Source organism: Vicugna pacos, chromosome X (assembly GCF_048564905.1).
Source record: "Vicugna pacos chromosome X, VicPac4, whole genome shotgun sequence".
Lineage (NCBI taxonomy): Eukaryota > Metazoa > Chordata > Mammalia > Artiodactyla > Camelidae > Vicugna > Vicugna pacos.
The window spans coordinates 3,257,279-3,277,145 of NC_133023.1; the positions used below are offsets into that span (position 1 = coordinate 3,257,279).

The window sequence follows — 19,867 nt, forward strand, 5'->3', positions numbered from 1 at the left end:
ACACCTGTAAACGCTCTTTAAATGGTTGACCCAACACTTAAAAAAAAAAAAAAACTCTAAGCACTTGTTCTAAGAGTTTCTCTGCAAACAATGCATATCCTCATCCAACGTGACATATTTTTGCCGTCATTATCATTTGAGAAAAGTAATTTCAGTGTTACCTACACAGTAGCTAAAATCATCCCTAAAACCCAATAATATGGAAAGCCCGAAGATATTTGCTTGAAAGCTGTGTTAATAAATTAATAATGATAATAATATTGGACTGATCTTATCAGCGAAGCACAATGATGCTTCTTATATTTGAAATGAGGCACCATCTGAACTCCTGGTTTTTTTAGGGGACATTTTTTGGGGTTGTGTTTTGGAGTTCCTGAAATGTACCTCCCCTCTTCCCTCCTATATCCAGCTCTGTTCCGTGTTGGTCTTCGGGGTGAGGGGTTTAGAATAACTTTCCTCTGGAGCTTTCTCCCAGCGGAGAGCAGTGGACATTTTTCTCAGCTTCCAGGAGCTCCCATGTGCTCACGGTCACTTTGTGGGAAGGTACATAATAAAAGACCTTTCTCTGTGTACCCATTTCTTTAGCAGAAAAACCTTCACGTTTACTCCCTTAGCAGAACCTAGTTTGTTGTTTTGTTTTGTTTTGTTTCTTTTCCTCTCTAATCAGGCACCCCAGAAGGCGGGAGGTGATGAATATGTTTGGAGGAAGTTCTGAGAAAGAAAGAAAGAAAGAAAAAAAGAACAATTCTGCCATCTGACTGCTAGGAACTAGCCTGATAATGGCTAAGCGGGGTGGACACTCACCGCATAAAAATAATTCAAGATAACATCCGGTGAAGGCCATCCTTCAAACAGCTTGGGATAAGGAACAAGGCAGGTCTGCAGTCCCTCAAAACGATTCCACACTGTCTTCACTTCCATGGTTTACTTGCCCACGGCAACTCCAGCCATGCCCTGCTGCCCTCATTTCCTGGCTAAAAGTTACTGACGTGGAATTATCCCGAGAGCCACCCATCCAGAACAACGTCTTGCTCTGTTCAGCCCTCCTAAAGCCACCCAGTTTAACCCCAAAGTCTTGTCTACTCCATCTGAACTCCTCACCCAGAGGGCTCACCGTTCTTGCCTGTAAATTACTAAACTCCACCAAGATGTGCTTGCTTATCTCTGATGGTTGCACTTTATGGGTTCTGAAACATGAAGCTGTAAAACTTGTTTCTCCTTTCCTCTCCCTTCACCTCTCGAAGGATTGATCTATCATTTTTTTCTATCTATCCATCCATCTTTCCATCCATCCAACCTACCTATCGATCTATCGATCCATCCATCCATCCATGCTATCTACCTATCCATCAATCCTATCTACCTACCTATTTATCCATGTAATCCGTCTATCTCTCTGTCCACCCATCTAATCTATCTATCTATCTATCTATCTATCTATCTATCTATCTATCTATCTATCTATCTATCTATCCATCTTTCCATGCATCATCCATCCATCCAATCTGTCTCTCTATGTATGTATGTATCCATCCGTCCATCCATCCATCTTGTCTGTCTGTCTATCTATCTTTTTGAATTTATTCCCTCACTCCTATCTCTGTCCCCACCACTCCTGAAAAGATGATAGGAATTAATTTCTCAAGCAGATCACTCTACCTGCCTTCTCAGCTGCTTTCACTGCACCCAGCCCCTCCACCCCACTTCACATCATCCCCACATCTGCTTCTGGAGTGAAGGCTCTTGAATCTGGTTCCACAAAACAGTCAAGGGGAGTTGGGAACCAGCAAGGTGGGCACCACTGTGCAGGCTTGTTGGACACGCAGGTACTCCCTCCCACAGCGCCCCTGCCGTGGCAGCATCTGCCCTGTAGCCCAGGGTCCAGCGCATTCTTGGAACAGCAACACTTGACAAGGATGGGTCACAACCACAAACATGCTCACACCACTTTTGTGCCACGTTTCAGCACCTGCTGCTTGAATTCAGGACAAGGTGCAAACAGCACGCCATGTGACTTGAGGCATTTTATCCATCAGATGCTGTTCCCCTCATTCCTCACACTGTTTCCTAGTGACACCTTCTATTTTTCAGCCAGGACAGAAAAAAACAAAGTCATGGTCCCCCCAACTTCCTAGGTCTTCTCACTTTAAAGGTGTGGAGTTGTGCCCTCCCCCAAGCATCCACCACCAGTGATTCGTCAGCATGGATCCCCGCCACGTACTTGGAGAAACATGGGGTGGGGTAGCATCCTGCAGAGCGCTGCCCCGTCCTGGCGGATGAGGTTAAATGGGTGTGTCTACTCCTGCGTCACCGGGGGGGGGGGTCCCCTCTCCAGCACCTACTGCTGCTTCCCTGGCTGTAGTGCCTACTTGCACCGGGGTTCTGGTCTGGAAAGAGGTTCCTCCTCTTTCATTTCTAACAGCAGCTCCAGGCCTTGGTTAACATTCTCATGACTGAACGAATGAGTGTGTACACTTTTCTCAGTCCTTGAGTTATTCAGAAAGGCCAAGAATGCATGAAAGAGTGAAAAAAACAGTGACTCACTCCCCTCTACCTAAAATTGGCATTTCCATTAAATAGATGTATCTATTTATCTACTTATGAGATGTTACTCACATATTTAGCTATTTAAATGTCTACATACATATGTAATACATATTTTGTATGAGATACCATGTATGCATGAGAATATGTAATAGATAACAATATTATAAATACATATATATGTAATGTTTATAAATAAATATACAAAATATATATTACATAGTAGATCACATATATGGTATGATATATTATCTATATATTATTTTATATACAAGTGTATATAAATGTTTCACATGGTGAGATAAAAATAGTGTATTATATATTCACATTATCTATATAATTATAAATTCTTGTACTTTATAAATATATTTGGACATTTATTATAATAAAATTATGAATATATAACATATATTTATTAATCTTCATTATTTATATGTAATGTGTATTTTATAGATAGATAGATAGATTATATATATATATATATATCCTGTGTGCCTCACATTCAGAAAATGACCTGACTCCAACGTCTTAAAAAAACTTCAGAGTTCAAATACAGCAGACAGTCACAGTATTGGCTGCTTTCTTTTATCTGACCATTAGCTCATACTGTCATGACATCCCTGAACTTGAGTTAGACATTTTCACTGCACCCCTTATGGGCAAAGAGCTTGGGTCCTGAACACACTATCTTCCTCTGAATCTCAGTTCTGATGCTGCCCAGCCACTTAACACTTCTGATCCTCAAACTTGTTCAGTTTTAAAACAGAAACCACACAGGTGCCTGCCCCTTGGGGCTGCTGTGAATGTCATGCGCGATTAGGAGGGGCCAGATGCAGGCGACGACTGGACAGGTCAGCCCTCCACGGCGCGGCAGTAATTCTCTGCCTCTCGAGACTTACTCAAATAAATGCCTTGCTGTCCAAGATTTACCCAGATAAGGCTCTCTGTTGGAAAGCTGTAAGGCACGAAAACAAACACAACTCATGAACCAGCAACAAAAGAAAAAGCAGTTGTAGGAGCAATAAACCCAAGGGTTCCATTTTAGGGGACGTCCCCTTGTCACGAATTATACCACGAAAGACGCCCTTCTCCCAGGTCAGGCCAGTTGAACATCCCTACCAGTGGCACAAAAACGGTTCACCAGGACACAGCATGAGAAACAGATCCATCACCCACTGCGTTTCCCCTTCATCACCTACATCAAGGCATCGCTTAGCTTTTAAAACCAAAGAGACGTCTGCAAAAGGAAACACAAAGAAAGAAAATCGGCCACCTCCAAAATAAAGAATGGACGCGTAATTATTTGCACAAAGCATTAGAAAATACTGTGATATTTTATTATTAAAAATGCTGCTGAAAAGTTTATACATATGTGTCCAGCCATATATATCTTCTATCATTACTTAAGGCAAAATCAAAAACAAAATCGCAAAATAATAATCCAAGAAACCATTAAACCCTGCGTGCCTGTGAAGGTCAAGAAAAAAAGCCTAGGAAAGTTTTTTTTTGTTTTTTAAACTAATTTTTTTTCTCATTTTTTTCCTCTTTTTTTTTTTAATAGATAGCAAGTATATTGTATTCTCATAGAACTCTATGAAGATTCTATAACTTCTTTCCATGTAGAAATAAGATACCATTTAAGGTGTATTAAATTGCTTTTTATCACAATCATCTGTGAAAGCTAAAGTTATTCACTTAACAAGAACTCTGTTTTTTTTCCTTATCCAAATGTCACAAGCCTGATACATTACTGTGCATATTGCTAGCAGAAGACAATTGGAAATACTAAACAAATACTGGAATTCACATTACAAACATACCAGACCCACACGGGTGCCAAGCATGACTTCCTTTGCAGTTCCATGAAAGCCTGTTTGTCGTAGCTCAGCTGGGGTAACGCAGAGCTTGCAGAAATGGCCTGATAAGAGCTTTAAAAAAATGGTGAGCAGAAGTCTTACCCATGGCACCGCTAGCTGCAGGAAAAGAAACTGTTGCGTCACTGTGTGCGAAGTTGGGGCCGTCATGTTTCAGCTATGTACAGACAGAGAACCACTCTCCAACTTAAACCAAGATGAGCAACAGAATTTACTGTGTGCATTCGCAAGAACTGTCTTTTCCTAAGGGGCATTTTTCAAACACTCTGATAGATTCCGCTACGGTTTTAGGTTACGGGTTCATGAATCCAAGATCGAGCAAAGGGACAAGGAAGTTGGTTTTTTTTTTGTGGAGAATGCCCACCCTGGAAATTTAAGACTGGGTTCTTATGATCCACACCCTCATGCCCAGAGACATTATCCTCAAATATCTTTGGATACCTCCTGGTGTTGCAGAAATTTTTCAAAGACAAAATATAAAGGGACTATCATCATAATTTTCCCTTCCACTTTAGGACACTTTCAAAATATTCCTTAAGGAAAATTAAAAGGACAATGAGAAAATGACAAAGTGTCGGAGGGACAGACAGATCTCTAGTCCCCATCTCACCAATTTAAAGTGGGCGAATATTTCCGTGTGTGATCTTGACAGTGAAGCTGTCCCTAACTTCCCGGGAAACCGATGCAAAGCACTTTTCATGTTCTGTCCTTCTGGTCTGTTTTCCGTCTGTCCTACGTATGGATCAGTGACTGATACACAAACCCACAAAAGGTAAAAGTTTCAGACAAGCATATGTTTTATCCCATAAATGATAGAAAGAATTAAAAAAAAAACCCGAAAAACAAAAACCTCTGCTTACTGATAAATAAGGGGACTTACTGCTTCAACAGAAAGGAAAGACACATGCCTTCCTTCAGTCTGATTAGCTAAACTGAGCAGGTCCTTTAGCTGCCAAACCCTCGGGCAGCTGCCGGGGAGGACAGAGCTGCATTGACGCGACAGAGCGTGGCCCCACCAAAGACAAGGTTTCTTTCGCTTTTTTTGGCAGGACCCTGGAGTGGGAAGAAGCAACTCTTCCTAAAGCGATTCAAAGAACCAGAACCACAGAACGAGATTTGTATTCTGTTTTGTTTTTTTGTTTTTTTTCCTGCTGTCACTCTGGATGTGCGTGTTTCTAATTCAACAAGCTGTAAATACGTTCCACGTAGGGGTCCACCTTGGGGTTGCAGCTTCATGAAGCCTTAACACACACACACACACACACACACAAATAAAAGTTTTCCTAAAAACAAAAACCACAACGGTCTCCTAAGAATGCTGTTGCATGCACTTGTTCAGCCCGTGAAGGGGAGACAGCCCAGTGGCACAGACGGGCTGGGTCCGCTGTGGCAAAGCCACCTTCTCCTACAAATGAAACGCAGCAGAAAACCCCACGTCTTTTTTTTTGACCACAAGTAATTAAGAAAAAAATCCTCCTTTGTCCTGGAGGAAACAGAGGTGATATGACTAATGTGTATATATATATATATATATATATATTTATATACATACAGACCACAATGGAAAGCACAATCTTGCTAAAAGCTCTTTCAAACTGAAAAACACCAATAAAAGCTTTTTTTTTGTTGTTTGTTTGTTTTCTTCCTCTGTGTGTGTGTGTTGGTTTAAACTCACAGCTATATACATTTTTTTTTTAAATTTTTACAAAGTTTCTTAAATATAGTTCAGGCTGGCAAAACATCTCTTTGCACAGAACTCTATGTATGTAAGTGCATAGTCAGTTCTTTATTTTAATAATAAAATTCTACTTTTCCTTCTCTCTCGATTACAGCTCCGTATGCTGAGTAAAAGCCCGCAGACTCTTTCTTTGCTTAAGTAGAGCCATTCGTTGCATGGCACGTAAAGAACTTTTATTTATTTATTTTTCGATTGTAATTAAAAAAAAAAAAAAAACCAAAACCGAAACAGTGTGTCCTTGGCTGAGTTCCAGAAGTGTCAGCTTCTGCGGTCACATCGGAAAGATCCACGTCCTTGAAATGGTGATGTCCTAGTCACACTAACGTTTGCTGGAGTGGCGGCGATCTTAAAGCAGTATTGTAACAGCAATGTATACGTTTCACATTTTGTAGGGTCAGTAGTTGATCTCGTTGTACTGGGATATGTGGATGGGGAGGGTTTTTGCAAGGACATGAGATGCCCTTTTGCCTTTTTTTTTTTTTTGTCCTAAGCCAGTGGGATGAAACACAGTCTTTGCTGGGACATATTGCTACCCTCTTTCCTTCTGTCTTCGATGTTGTTGAGGGGGGGAGCCCGGGGCGGGGGGGGGGAGCCCGGGGCGGATGGGAAGGAGATGGCAAAGCTATACTCTAGTGGTCGAATGTCCGTGGGGTAAATTTGTACTGTTTTGCCCTCCACTGAAGGTGTTGAACGTGTGCAAAGGCTGCATCCCCGTCAGTGTGTTGGGAATCATGGTGATGGTGTTTGGTGTCATAAGTGGGATGTCATCCGGGGACCTGCGCAGCGTGAGGGTGTAGTCCGGCGGGCAGGTGAGCCTCAGCGTGTCGTGAGCCTGCAGGGACTCGCACTCGTGGTCGTGCTCCAGCTGCTTCATCTGCAGGGACATGATCTCCTCGTTCTGGATGTGAGCGATGTCGTTCGTCGTGTTCCTCTGGGGACTGTTGCGCCTGTGCGTCTCGTGGCGCCTCTTGTCCTTCTTGTAGTAGAGCGCCGCGAAGGCCAAGATGTTGAGGAAGAGCAAGGACGCCCCCACGGCGATGGTGACGCTCAGTTCAGTGGAATAATCCCGTTTGGTTTCGATGAGGACGGTTGTGTCCTCGGGCCCCGTTTTGTGAGGGTCCTTGGAGTGCTTGGGGTTGTTGGCGGGCGTGATCGCTGGGCGTTTGGTCGTGGGCCATATCTTGGCAGGGGACCGCCGAGTTCCATAGGGGAAGGACGTCATGTCCGGAGGAGGAACCTTTGTGGTTGTGGAGACGTACTGGAATATCTCATTCAGGTTGTGCAAGTGGGGCACGAGTTCCAACCAGAAGGCCACTTTCGTGGCTCGGTAGTGGTCCCTCACTCTGGGTTTCAGGCCGATATGCAGATACAGCTGGTCTTTGGGGTTATACTTGGACCAGGCCACTTCCTCAAAGCGATTGGGTTTTGTGTGAATGAACTTGGTGTCCTGAGGAACAGGCTGATTGGGGTCACTGGGGACAGAAGGGAGAAAGAAAAAGAGAAAGGTCACACTCTTCCACATTTCACTAGTAAATTTTAATAACGTAATATGAAATTACAATCCGTTCCTTTCACACGTTTACCGATATGCACAAAGGGGTGAAGAGCTACAAATACATTGTCTTTATCCCAACATGGCTACCATTTGTCATTTCTTTAAAGTCTCCTCTTATCTTTGTTTAAAAAGTAACTCCTGATGGCCACATTGCAGCATTTTCATAACATTGCTATATATATATATTTTATAATGCATCGAATTATCTTCCACCATAAAGAAGGAAAATAAATTGTGTCTTGGAAAATTTTCAGGATTTCAGTTTTAACATTTTAACTCCTTTTCAGTCATAAATCTCATCCAGGGGTGATTTGCCCACAACGGGGCATCTGGAAACGTCTGGAGATGTTTTTGTTTATTATAGATGAAGGGTGGTGCTAAGAATGGTAGAGTCCAGGGTCCATGCTAAATGTTCTCCAGTGCACAGGACAGCCCCCACCCCACAGCAAAGACGTATCTGGTCACACATGTCAACAGTACTGGGTTTGAGCAATTCTGATGTACCGGCTCAGGTTCAAAATCTGAGCATTCTCTTTCTTGCTTGGGAATATGTTCTTTGGTAAATAAATAGATATTACAGCTAATAACAACTAAACTACACGTTAAAAATCAAATAAAAACTGGCTTTTGTAATGACTAAATGTTAACCAGTGGAAATAGGCATCACTTGTTTGTATTCTTAAAATGCCTGTATACTTGAAAACCTTTTGAAGACTGAATCTCATAAAGATCAATCCACAGTCTATTAATTGAAGAGGTTTGCTAAGGTAGTGCTTTCCAATAGGCTGAAGTTACGGTCATTAGAAGAACCACAAAAGAGGCAAGAAATCGAGGGTTTTTATAGATGTCAAGTGTGCTTGGCACGTAAGAATTTCTCCTGATTTACATAAGTGGGCACAGGCAGGGTGAGAATCATCAAAATTGGATATTCTCCACAAAACATGGTACTTGAAACATCTTTGTCTCCAACTCTTTAAAGATAAGAAACAACATCCCCAAAGATACCATATTCTCATTTCTTCCTTTTTTTTTTTTTTAAGTCTTGGTAACATGAGGCGTAAGAGAGAGTTCATTGCAACGTTTCTTTGTTTTGGAAAACTTCAGATTGTGCGTGATAAAATGTCACTGAGTGGACAGCACTAAACCCTGAGACATGATGTGCAGACTCGGCTTGTTCAGATTTATTGCTCTGGGTGCTCTAACTTCCACCTTGCAGGTAGCAACTTCTTGGCAGCACGTTTATGAATCTGTCTCCAGCCACTGCCTGTTTGCTCACATGCCAGATGGCTGGGGGACCGGGAGGCCCTACCGGAAGACCTTAAGTCTACAGATGTCCCCAGATATTGTACAGGAGGCAAACAACACCCTTGACCAACAGATATAACATCTGCTTACAGGAAGGACTTTAGCCCTCAGTCTGAGGCGGTCAGAATCACCTCTGTACCCTGGGCTCTGTATCTCTCCTTGACAGTTGTGAAATCTTGTGCAAATTCTTAAGCCTCTCTTAGTCTAATCTTCCTCATCTATAAAATGGGTAAGAATCATGCAATTAGAAGTAAGTGATGGATTTCAAAACTGTAGAATGGATAAACAAGATTATACTGTATAGCACAGGGAAATATACACAAGATCTTACGGCAGCTCACAGAGAAAAAATGTGGCAATGAATATATGTATGTTTATGCATAATTGAAAAATTGCGCTCTACACTGGAATTTGTCACAACATTGTAAAATGATTATAAATCAATAAAAATGTTTAAAAAAAAGAAAAGAAGTAAGTGATGAAGCTTAAATAATAACGACAATATTCCTGGCATGTAGTAAGAGCTCAATAAATGGTATTCCTTTCTGCAATGCATAAATAAGAACGCTTAAAAATGGCTAGGGATTGAGGTATGACTGGAAAATTGTCCTGTGCACCAGAAATTGACACAACGTTGTAAACTGACTATAACTCAACTAAGAAAAATAAATTAATTTTAAAAAATGGCTAGGATTTCAAAATGTAGAATAGATAAACAAGATTGTACTGTGTAGCACAGGGAAATATATACAGGATCTTGTGGTGGCTCACAGCGAAAGAGAATGTGACAATGAATGTATGTATGTTCATGCTTAACTGAAAAATTGTGCTCTACGCTGGAATTTGACACAACATTGTAAAATGACTATAACTCAATAAAAAAATGTTAAAAAAATAAAAATTAAAAAATTAAAAAATGGCTAGGGAGAGGGGACTACAAATAATATACTGTATTTAACCACAGTATATGCCATATGCTATATATTTTATATACTCTATACTGTAAAATGTGTACTATATACCAGGATATGTTTCACAATATATAGTATATGCTGCATAATAATATACCATATACCACAGTATATACAGTGCAGTATATACTATAGATGGTTTATGCTGCCTGACAACATACTGCATACCACAGTATATAAGGTACACTATATACTACACATGGTCTATGTTGCATAATAATATACTGTATACCACAGTATATACGGTATACTATATTCTACACATGGTCTATGCTGTATGACAATATACCATATACCACAGTACATACGCTACACTATACACCACAGATGGTCTATTTTGCATAATAATACATGGCATACCACAGTATATATGGTACAGTATATGCTACACATGGTCTATGTTGTATGACAATATATTGTATACCATAGCATATACAGTACCCTATATAATGTATATAGTATATGCTGTATACAAGTACACCGTATACCACAGTATATATGGTACACTATGTACTACACATGGTCTACGTTGCATGACAATATACTGTATACCACAGTATATATGGTATACTATATACTATATATAGTATATGCAGTAAAAACGTGTAGTGTGTATACCACAGCATGTATGGTACACTCTATACTGTGTATAGTAAATACTGTATAAAACATTTTGTATAGTAGAGGACATACTGCATAGTATATACTGTATATGTAGAGATGGCTAGATGTGCAATATATAGATATGATGATATATGTGGGATACCAGACAATGAAATCTTAGCATGTAACCAAATACACACTAACTGCTGTGCTTTCAATAAGGAGTAGAAAAAGATTTCAAAAAAAATTTTTTTTATTGATTTATAATCATTTTATAATGTTGTGTCAAATTCCAGTGTAGAGCATAATTTTTCAGTTATACATGAACATATACATTTTTATTCATATTAAAGATATTTTAAAATTTTACTAATATTGAAAATACTTCTAAAAATTTAAAAATATTTGAAAAAGTATATGTCCTGTCCTGATGCTGTCTTCATTTATAAACAATAATATTAATAATATACTATCTATAAATATTAAATATTTAATACTTTAAAGTAATCTGCACTGAATTTATTTTTATATCCTTATGTTTCAGAAAAATGTTGGACTCTGTATAGCACCTCATGTTTCTTTTCAGTCTTTGCCATGCATCGTTGAAAACTTCCTATTTAATTGGAAATCTGCCACAGAAAAGTCGGTCGTCAATTTTTATTCTTCTAAAAGCAATGAAAGGTAGTGAGGATTCCTATTATTTTCGCAGTGATCTGATTTCACAGAATTGGGTCTTTTAGACGTGTTGACTTTTTTTTAAGGAGAAGGCATCTGGGAGAGAGTGCGTCTCTTTGTGTTGGATATGAGGCTTCTTGTGATGGAATGTGGTGTACGTCTGAAAGGTAAGGAAACACATTTATTCTGTTCTCGAAGAACAGAGCGGAGGATTTTGAAAATACAGATAAGTAAGCGTTAGCCTGGTACAATCTGTCTGTTAAGGTTCTCGGAGATGCACAGACGCACAGTCAGAAGTCGTAAACCAAGACAAACTCACAGAGTTTAGCACAGCTCATTTTCCCTTGTCAAAGACCCCAAAGACACTAAGATCTCGGAGGACACCAGTGTTTCGTGTTTTACGCTTTCCTTTGGCGTACGGCGTGTCTCAATTCCGTGAGTAAAATTAAAGCTGATAATGATTAAAGAGAACGAAACAGACACATCTCCATTCCCTAGGAAAAGCCTTAATGTGTATCTGTATCCGTATTTCTCAATACCTAACACACACTTTTTCACCTGGGACATCACGTCGGCAGGGGACAGTTAAATGCATTTCCGAGGTCCCATGGTTCATTCATTTGCAAGAGATGGATAACGTGACTTCTTTAAAAATACCTCTGGCGTGCTCCTTCTGATGGTTCAAGGTTTTCCTCACCCATAAAACAACTTCCTGGTTGCTTACAGCCGCTAGACCTCTAAGAAGAGATGCACCCATGCACCCAGAATTATGTATTCAGTCCCTCCCATGCAACACATAGAGATGTTCATTCACTGAGCTCAAAACACTTCTGGGCAATAAAGGTCACTTTTAAACCACAGTTATGCCACGACTCTTTCTAAGCCATCTTCCCTGTCTGTTTTCTGACTTTTGAAAAGATTTAGCAAAAGTTGAATATACAGTAATTATAGGATACTAGCCAAGACATGGAAACAGCCTAAATGTCCATCAACAGGTGACTGGATAAAGAAGAGGTGGTATATTTATACAATGGGATACTACTCAGCCATAAAAACCAACAACATAATGCCATTTGCAGCAACATGCATGCTCCTGGAGAATGTCATTCTAAATAAAGTAAGCCAGAAAGAGAAAGAAAAATACCATATGAGATCGCTCATATGTGGAATCTAAACAAACAAACCAACAAACAAAGCATAAATACAGAACAGAAATAGACTCATAGACATAGAATAGAGACTTGTGGTTGCCAAGAGGTTGGAGGGTGGGAAGAGATAGACGGGATTTCAAAACTGTAGACTAGATAAACAAGATTATACTGTATAGCACAGGGAAATGTATACAAGATCTTATGGTAAGCTGACAGGGAAAGGGGTGTGACAATGAATATATATATGTTCACGTATAATTGAAAAATTGTGCTCTACACTGGAATTTGACACAGCATTGTAAAATGATTATAAATCAACAAAAAAATGTTAAAAAAAAGGATACTAGCAAAATCAAAAGTCACCATGGCATCTGAAAAGTCACCACCCTACCTACATTGGTATATTTCAACATATTGAGATATACGTTTCTTTTATCACATAATAAATGTTGGCTTATTGGCCAACTGCGTTCCCATCTCTGAATTCAAGAGCTTCTAAAGTCTTTGATCTATAATGCTTATAAACTACTGTTCACTGCCAGATCTTCTGTAGAGACCCTCTTTCTGCCTATTTCATCCACCTCTCCCCACACGGAACCCAAACTGAAATGGTCCTTGATGGATGAGCACCTGATTTCTACTGCCTGCTCAGGACCAACTCCTTCCTGCCCTAGTTCCAGAGAGATTCCATGGGACAAAGAGTTTAAATCTTTATAATCATTGGCAAATCTTGGAATTAGTTTAAAATTTTTCCCTGACATTACTTCTCATTTATCAAAATTCTCTAAATAGCCTTACTTGCATCCAGCTACTTAATATTTTGGCCTTCGTTGCTCTTTTGCAGCACCATTTTGGTTTCGTCTGCTCAGTTGGATCATTGAAACAGTCTCCTAGCGACAAAACCATCTTCCTTTGTTCACCTTCCCTCCTTCTTTCTTCTCTCCCTGCCTTCTTCCTTCCTTCCCTTCATGCTTACCACATGCACCATCCCCACATTACTTTTCTGTGCTCAAAAAAAAAAAAAAGCCCAAATTATTTGGCATACCAGATACATTTAAGCCCAGAGGTAATGTTGGATCTCTTAGCTTTGGTTGTAGGAAAAGAAGCCTCAGGGTGCACGCTTCCCTAGCAATATGTCTGGACAATCAGACCATCAGGGCGCTGTTCACCAGGTGGAGCAGATTTGAATTTCCACCCAGGGGGCATGGAAAATTATGTTCTGTCGCAACGTCATCCTCTCCTCCCAGCCAGATGTCGTGATACACGTAGGCAAGATCGTCTTGTAACCAGCCTCCCCTCTCCCTAGGGCTTCCAGGGAGCAGCTGAAGGCACTCAAATGCATTCCATCGTCCTCTGTGGGTCACTGCCTGAGAATGTGTTTGGAGAACAGAGTCGAGCATCTCACTTCACTCAGTGACATCAGAGACGGTTTATCCTCTGCTGTTCCCTCCCTGGCACCACACTGCCTCACTCTGCTCAGCTGGGCCACCTTAGCAGCCCTCGTAGGGACAAAGAAATCCTCACCGACACAGGGCTGATCATGTTTAAAATAAATAGCTTGCAACCATCCTGAGCTCAATCTGCTTTCTTGTTTCACCAGATGCCACTGAAATCTGACCTTCCACTCACCGACATTTGAAGTTGCCCTTTGCAACGTATGTTAGAGGGGAAGGGCTGGGTAACGTCCTTGAAGGATGACTTGAGTCATTGCAACGACCTTTCTGATGAGTGGAGAAAACGCACTGCGTTAGTACCCCTGACAGCGATCCCAGCTAGGCTCCACATGGAGCGCAGAAACAAAAATAGCTCCTGCTTGGACCAAGTCCAGCTTCTTCAGTCTGACATCCAAGGTCCTCCCATCAGGGATATCCTGAGATCTCCACCTGAAGTTCTGGACTCCGGTTCAGATGACAGCTGTACTTCCAAGTAAGTCCTCATTCCTTTCCCATCTGCACCACTTACTTCAGCATCTTTACGAAATCCTAAATTATCCTGAACATGTACCCCTGATGGCCACGTGAGTATACTGGGCCAGTGCTTAAGCCCAGGTTATCTTATATCTGCATGTCTAAGTTCCCCCAATGAGGGGTGTGAACCACAGGCAGTAGGCAAAGTGATTTTAGGAAACAGAGTTACAGCATTAAAAAGCAGTCAACATTGTCCACGTTTTCAGTCCTCGCTTAGTCTCCGATAGGTCCTGGGAAATGTATCCATTTAATGCTAGCACCTCCGAACCATCTCATGACATTCATTAATTTCCTTTATCTTTCTCTTTCTCTTGTTTTAAATGATGGGAGAGGCTAGGTCTCGGAGCCTTTGGCAGGCAAGAACACCTAATGAGAATTTAATGGCTTTATTTGGATTTCACAGATTTTTTTCCTCCCTCAATGGTTCAGTTACATTCATGATGAATGATCCCAGCTTTCCACTTAAGGAAAGCATATAAAGGTGATTTGCAAAACACACAAGAGAAAAAAGAAAGTAGGTGGCTTTAAGCAAACTGAAGCAACGATGTTGTGCTTTGATGTTAGGGAAAGAAGTTTGGATGGGAATGTGCTGAATAGACATGGCCCTTGTTTGGGGTATGCCCATGGGGGTCTTTTTTTTTTTAATCTTTTTGTGGGGAGGGGTAATTAGGGTTACTTATTTACTTTTGATGGACGTACTGGGGATTGAACCCAGGACCTTGTGCATGCTCAGCATGCTCTCTATCACTGAGCTACACCCTCCTCCCCCGTGGGGGTCTTTTTGCTTGAAGAGAATGCACACATTTGCAACAGCAGTTCTATGACACAACTGGACACTGGTCCCACCTTTAAAAAAGGTTATGGGTTGAACTGTTTCTCCCTCAAATGAAGATACGCCGAAGTCCCAATCTCCCAGGACCTCATGGTGTGATCTGACTGGACATAGGGTCATTGGAGATGCAGTCGGTCAAGTTGAGATAAGGTCACACTGCAGCAAGAAAGACTCCTACACCAATGTGATTGGTGTCCTTATAAGAAGGTGGCCACGTAAGGACAGAGATGTGCTGGGAGACCTCCATGAGAGGACAGACGCAGAGCTCGGAGAGGTGCCCCTGCAGATCGGGCGAAGCCAAGCACTGCCGGCAAGCCACCAGAAGTTAGGCAGCAGCGGGGAAGCATTCTCCTACAGGTTTTAGAGGGAATTCACCTCTGCCAACACCTTCATCTCAAACTTCTAGCCTCCAGAAATGGAGAAAGATTTCGTTTCTGTTGTGTTAAGCCATGTTGTTTTTGATGCTTAGTTACAGTCATGCTAGGAATCTAATAAACCAGGGCTACACAAAAATACTTGCCGATGCGACCTCGATCACCTTGTCAGAGAAAGAACCCGTGGTGCAAGACAAGCATCTCTCCCGAACGGTTGCACGTTCTCCGTCTCCCGCTGCCTTTCTCAGGTAAAACTTGCCAAATCTGACCGTTTTAAATGGTATCCATGCAACAAGCCACGCTTTTCCTAAGACTGCAAAGCTGTGAAACCACTTCCCACCAAGGGCTATTCGGAATCGTTGAAAAGAATGATACGTGCTAACCCCCGAAACATCCCCTGTATCCCCACATGCCCACACCGGAGCCACAGAAGGCTGGAGGAACCGCAGGGCCACCGCGGTGTGCGAGCCTGGTTCCACCACCCAGCCGCCTGCGGAAAGATTTACCACCGCTTCCCGGAGCCCGGGGCATCTTCATTTCCAATTCAGTACAAGAAGTTCAAGGTTAATGACAGAAGCGCACGCAGGTAGAACAGAATGATACCTCATTCATTTCCACCATCAGGTTACGAGACAAGAGGAAATGAAAAGCATGCTCTGATGGTTGGAGCTCTTTAAGATTTTGGGAAGCTTTTCTCTTATTGTTTGCAGGGAATCTGTGCTGTACAGTATCAGAGGACCCTGTTGTATGCATAGCTCTTGTATATTTTGTACCACATTCAGCCAAAGAGCTTTCTATATATGTATACATATAGATAAATATATTCCCATGTATAAAATTCACATTTATTAATGAAATAAATTGGCAGAAATAGCTATATCTAAATGAAATAAATATATTTGTAAATATGTTTGTATATGAAGTAAATCTCATAACTATAGAGAAATGCTTTGTATATATTATATATATATACGCACCCCTACATAGGATTTCTCTATAGTTATGAGAAGACGAGCTCTGTGCATACACATATACAATGTATATATTATACACACAGATAGTATTTCTCTATATCTATTATGAGATTTATCTCATTTCTTGGCTGTGCAGTAAACACAATTTGCCACATAGCACATACATTTTGATAACCCTATTACTTACCAAATGAGACAGGGTCCTATTTAGATTTGAAACTCTGGGATCAACTTCCAGTAGAACCGTGAAATAGACCTAAACCCTACCCCCAGATGGCAGAAAGTAGTTTTCAATATGCATCTAGCACCTTAGTAAAAATCTGGTTTGACAGAAAACAAATTAGAGGTAAGGGGAAAAAATGAGGTCTCTCTAGACCTGGAGGGGAAAAGACCGTTCATGTTATTGTGTGTGCAGGCGTGTGCAGGTGTGTGCATGTGTGCGCGTGGCTCTGTACTGTGATCTAGCCAGCCGTGCACACAACACTTCCATGGAACAACCAGACGTGCTAGGAGGTGGGCAATAATCTGATGAGGAGAAGAACATACCCGGTTTTGGCGAAGTTCGTCCAGTAGGTCATGACCACCGCACTCAGCATGACGTCATTCTTGGAGAAGTTGCAGCTGAAGAGCTCCGTAGGGCCAATCATGGGGATCCCAAAGACATAGGGCACTTCATCGCCGTGGGCTGAGTCCGCCCAGCTGGGCTTCATTTCGCTTTGGCAGTGGTGGTAGAAGGCGTAGAAATAGGTGGGAGAGCCGTACTGGGCGTGCAGGTCCGCGGTGGCCACGGCGGGGGCCACCCACTGGTGGTCTGTAAACAGAGCCACCAGGGTTTTCCTGCGTGTCTCAGGGTTTTCCTTATCTGCCCAGTCCGTGTACATGAACTTGATGGTTTCCCGCAACGTGTCCTTCCCCTCGGGGTAGCCGTAAAGGTTGTCCACAAAGTTGGACACCGAGAAGTCAAAGTCGTTGGGTGTCACGCCGTCTTCGTTGTCCACGATGCCGTCCACGAACTTCAGTCCTTCCCCCTGGTTGACACCCAGCATGATGTCGTAGTTCAGGAACTCCCCCTGCTCCATCAGGATCTGAGGGTCGTCCGGGATGACATCCCCGTCGATCACAGGGCCGAAGGAGATGTGGTACGTGGCCGGGGTGATGGTCTGCTGAATGAGCTCTCTGTAGTTCTTGTTCCGCAGGCATTCCACCATGTCCGTGGTATCTAGCATGTTGCAGCCGACTTTATCTGCCAATATCCGAGTGTACTTGGCAGGCTGATAGTTGACCGCCCAGCTGGACAGGGCGGTCCCGCTCTGGATGATGGCCTTCTGGAACAGACCTGCAGGTGCAAAATTGTGGACATGCAAATGAAAAGCCGAAAGAGAGAAAAGCAGCTTTGACTCAGCAAAGAAGGCTCTGATTGTCCCTCGGGCATGTGAATTTCTGGATACAGGAGCATTCAGCCTTCAGCACCTCTTTCTTTCATTTTCGTCTCATTCTCCCTCTCCGCCCCCCACTGGACACCGGTTTTATGGGATGTTCTTACACTACACACACACACGAGCACACATAGAGTTTAAAAAAATGAAACAGCATTTACACTTTAGCTGAGGAGGTAAAAACATGCAATTGCTTTATCTTTCCTCGATTTAGTGTGATGTTAGCATCTCCATCCCCAGATGTTGTAAATAAAACATCTCAGGGCAATCACATCCCCCATTCCCTAAAAATATGCTTCACAGCCATAAGAGGTCAAAAGCCATTTTGTCTCACTGGCAAAACCAGGTGCCACTCTCTGATGAGGAAAAAATAAACAGCTGAAATCACTTTAAGAGTACAAAATCCAGAATTTATTTTTTATTTCCACCCTCTCTGTATTGAAGGTATTAAAATGTGCAATTAAAATAAACTAAATTAGCTATTCCTAAAGAAGTCATCATTTGAATGTCCCATTGAAACATTTTTTTTTAAATTAACTTCAACATTGCATCCGCTCAAAGCCCAAGACTTTTGTACAATTTATTTTGCCACATTTTAAACATGTCTCTTGGGTGAGAAAGGTGAAAACTCTGGGGCCGTTTTAGGAGTAAAAATTTAGGAGTAAAATTCTGTGTAGCTTAAAATTTTTCTGTCAGATCAGTCTAGCAGATGGGTGTCTGAAAGTAAACAAAAGTCAGATTTTAACTACCCCGGGACAAGACATGATGGGCTAGAAAATCGTAGCATCCTCTTCCTTGTCTCTTCCCACCACTTCCTTGAACTCAAGCTTCGGTGCCTCCTGAGTAGCTGGGAGAACAAAGCACTGATCTGGAAGTCGAGAAGTTCATGCCCTGTCGACTTCAAGCCACCAAACATGAAGAAAACTCGACTGCCATCAGGAAGACGTGGTTCTAAAGAGCAGAGGACTGCCCAAAGGTACACCCGAGACCGAGACTTTACATTGACCTGGCTATGCCCACCAAACTCATCATCAAACTCATGTGGGGGCCAATTTCTCAATGTTTTGGATTCTGCTGGAAACAATCAAGTATTGACTTGTGCATCTGGTTCTAAAGAGGGCTGTGTCAAAGCACCTGAAGGAAACAATGTCAGTATTTGATCTATTGAAGACCTTCATAAAATAAGACAATCAGAATTAGAAACATGCTGCTAGAAGTTACGTATTTTTCTCTCTCTCTCTCTCTCTAACAACAATTGGCCATGATGGAGGTAGCAGTGTATGTGTGTGTGTGTGTGTATGCTTGTTAGGGAAGGAATATAACTTGTGATAAAATTCAAAAAATTAAAGGAAAAAAATCACCTACAATTCATATTAGAAGAGTTACTTTAATAGTTTAGTATCATTCTTTTCTTGGTTCTTTTCCTACTATGGGTCTGATTCATGTCACAGTGGCCAGTATCTGCACATTATACTGATTTCACAATTAAGGAACTCCCCTGTTTCCTCAGGATTGGAGGATTGTCTGGAATAACATCCCTGTCCGTGAAAGAACCAAAGGAAATGTGGTACCCGGCCAGGGTGATGGTCTGCTGGGTAAGCTCTTTACACTGTGTCTCCCAGGCTCATGCGTATCTTAAGCACAGTTCTTAAAATGAACTGTTGTTCCTTTGAGTAAACGCACATGCCTCTTATAACAGTCTTGTCTTTTTTAGCCTTTTAGCTTTTCATTTCCTTTGCTATGAGAATGCTGCAGTGAACATCTCCATGAAAACATCTTTTTTTCCCCATGTGTATGTTGACTCCATTAACCTCTGTTGCTCGAAGTGCCATTCCTAAGGCCAACAGTCTGGACTATGTTTGTAATTC

At 41.7% G+C, this 19,867-nt stretch overlaps 1 protein-coding gene across 2 annotated transcripts in view; it reads right to left on the reverse strand.

Annotated features, from left to right (window-relative positions):
* Positions 1-6,756: 6,756 nt before the first annotated feature.
* The window catches only part of NLGN4X (neuroligin 4 X-linked), a 227,514-nt gene continuing 214,403 nt past the window's right edge, over positions 6,757-19,867 (reverse strand). For both annotated transcript variants that reach the window (XM_072955654.1, XM_006210173.4), the window contains 2 exons: positions 17,110-17,899; positions 6,757-7,628 (listed from right to left, as the gene is read on the reverse strand). In XM_072955654.1, the coding sequence (XP_072811755.1) occupies positions 6,779-7,628; positions 17,110-17,899 (1,640 nt within the window). In that variant the 3' untranslated portion in view covers positions 6,757-6,778. The remainder of the gene's footprint in view (positions 7,629-17,109; positions 17,900-19,867) is intronic.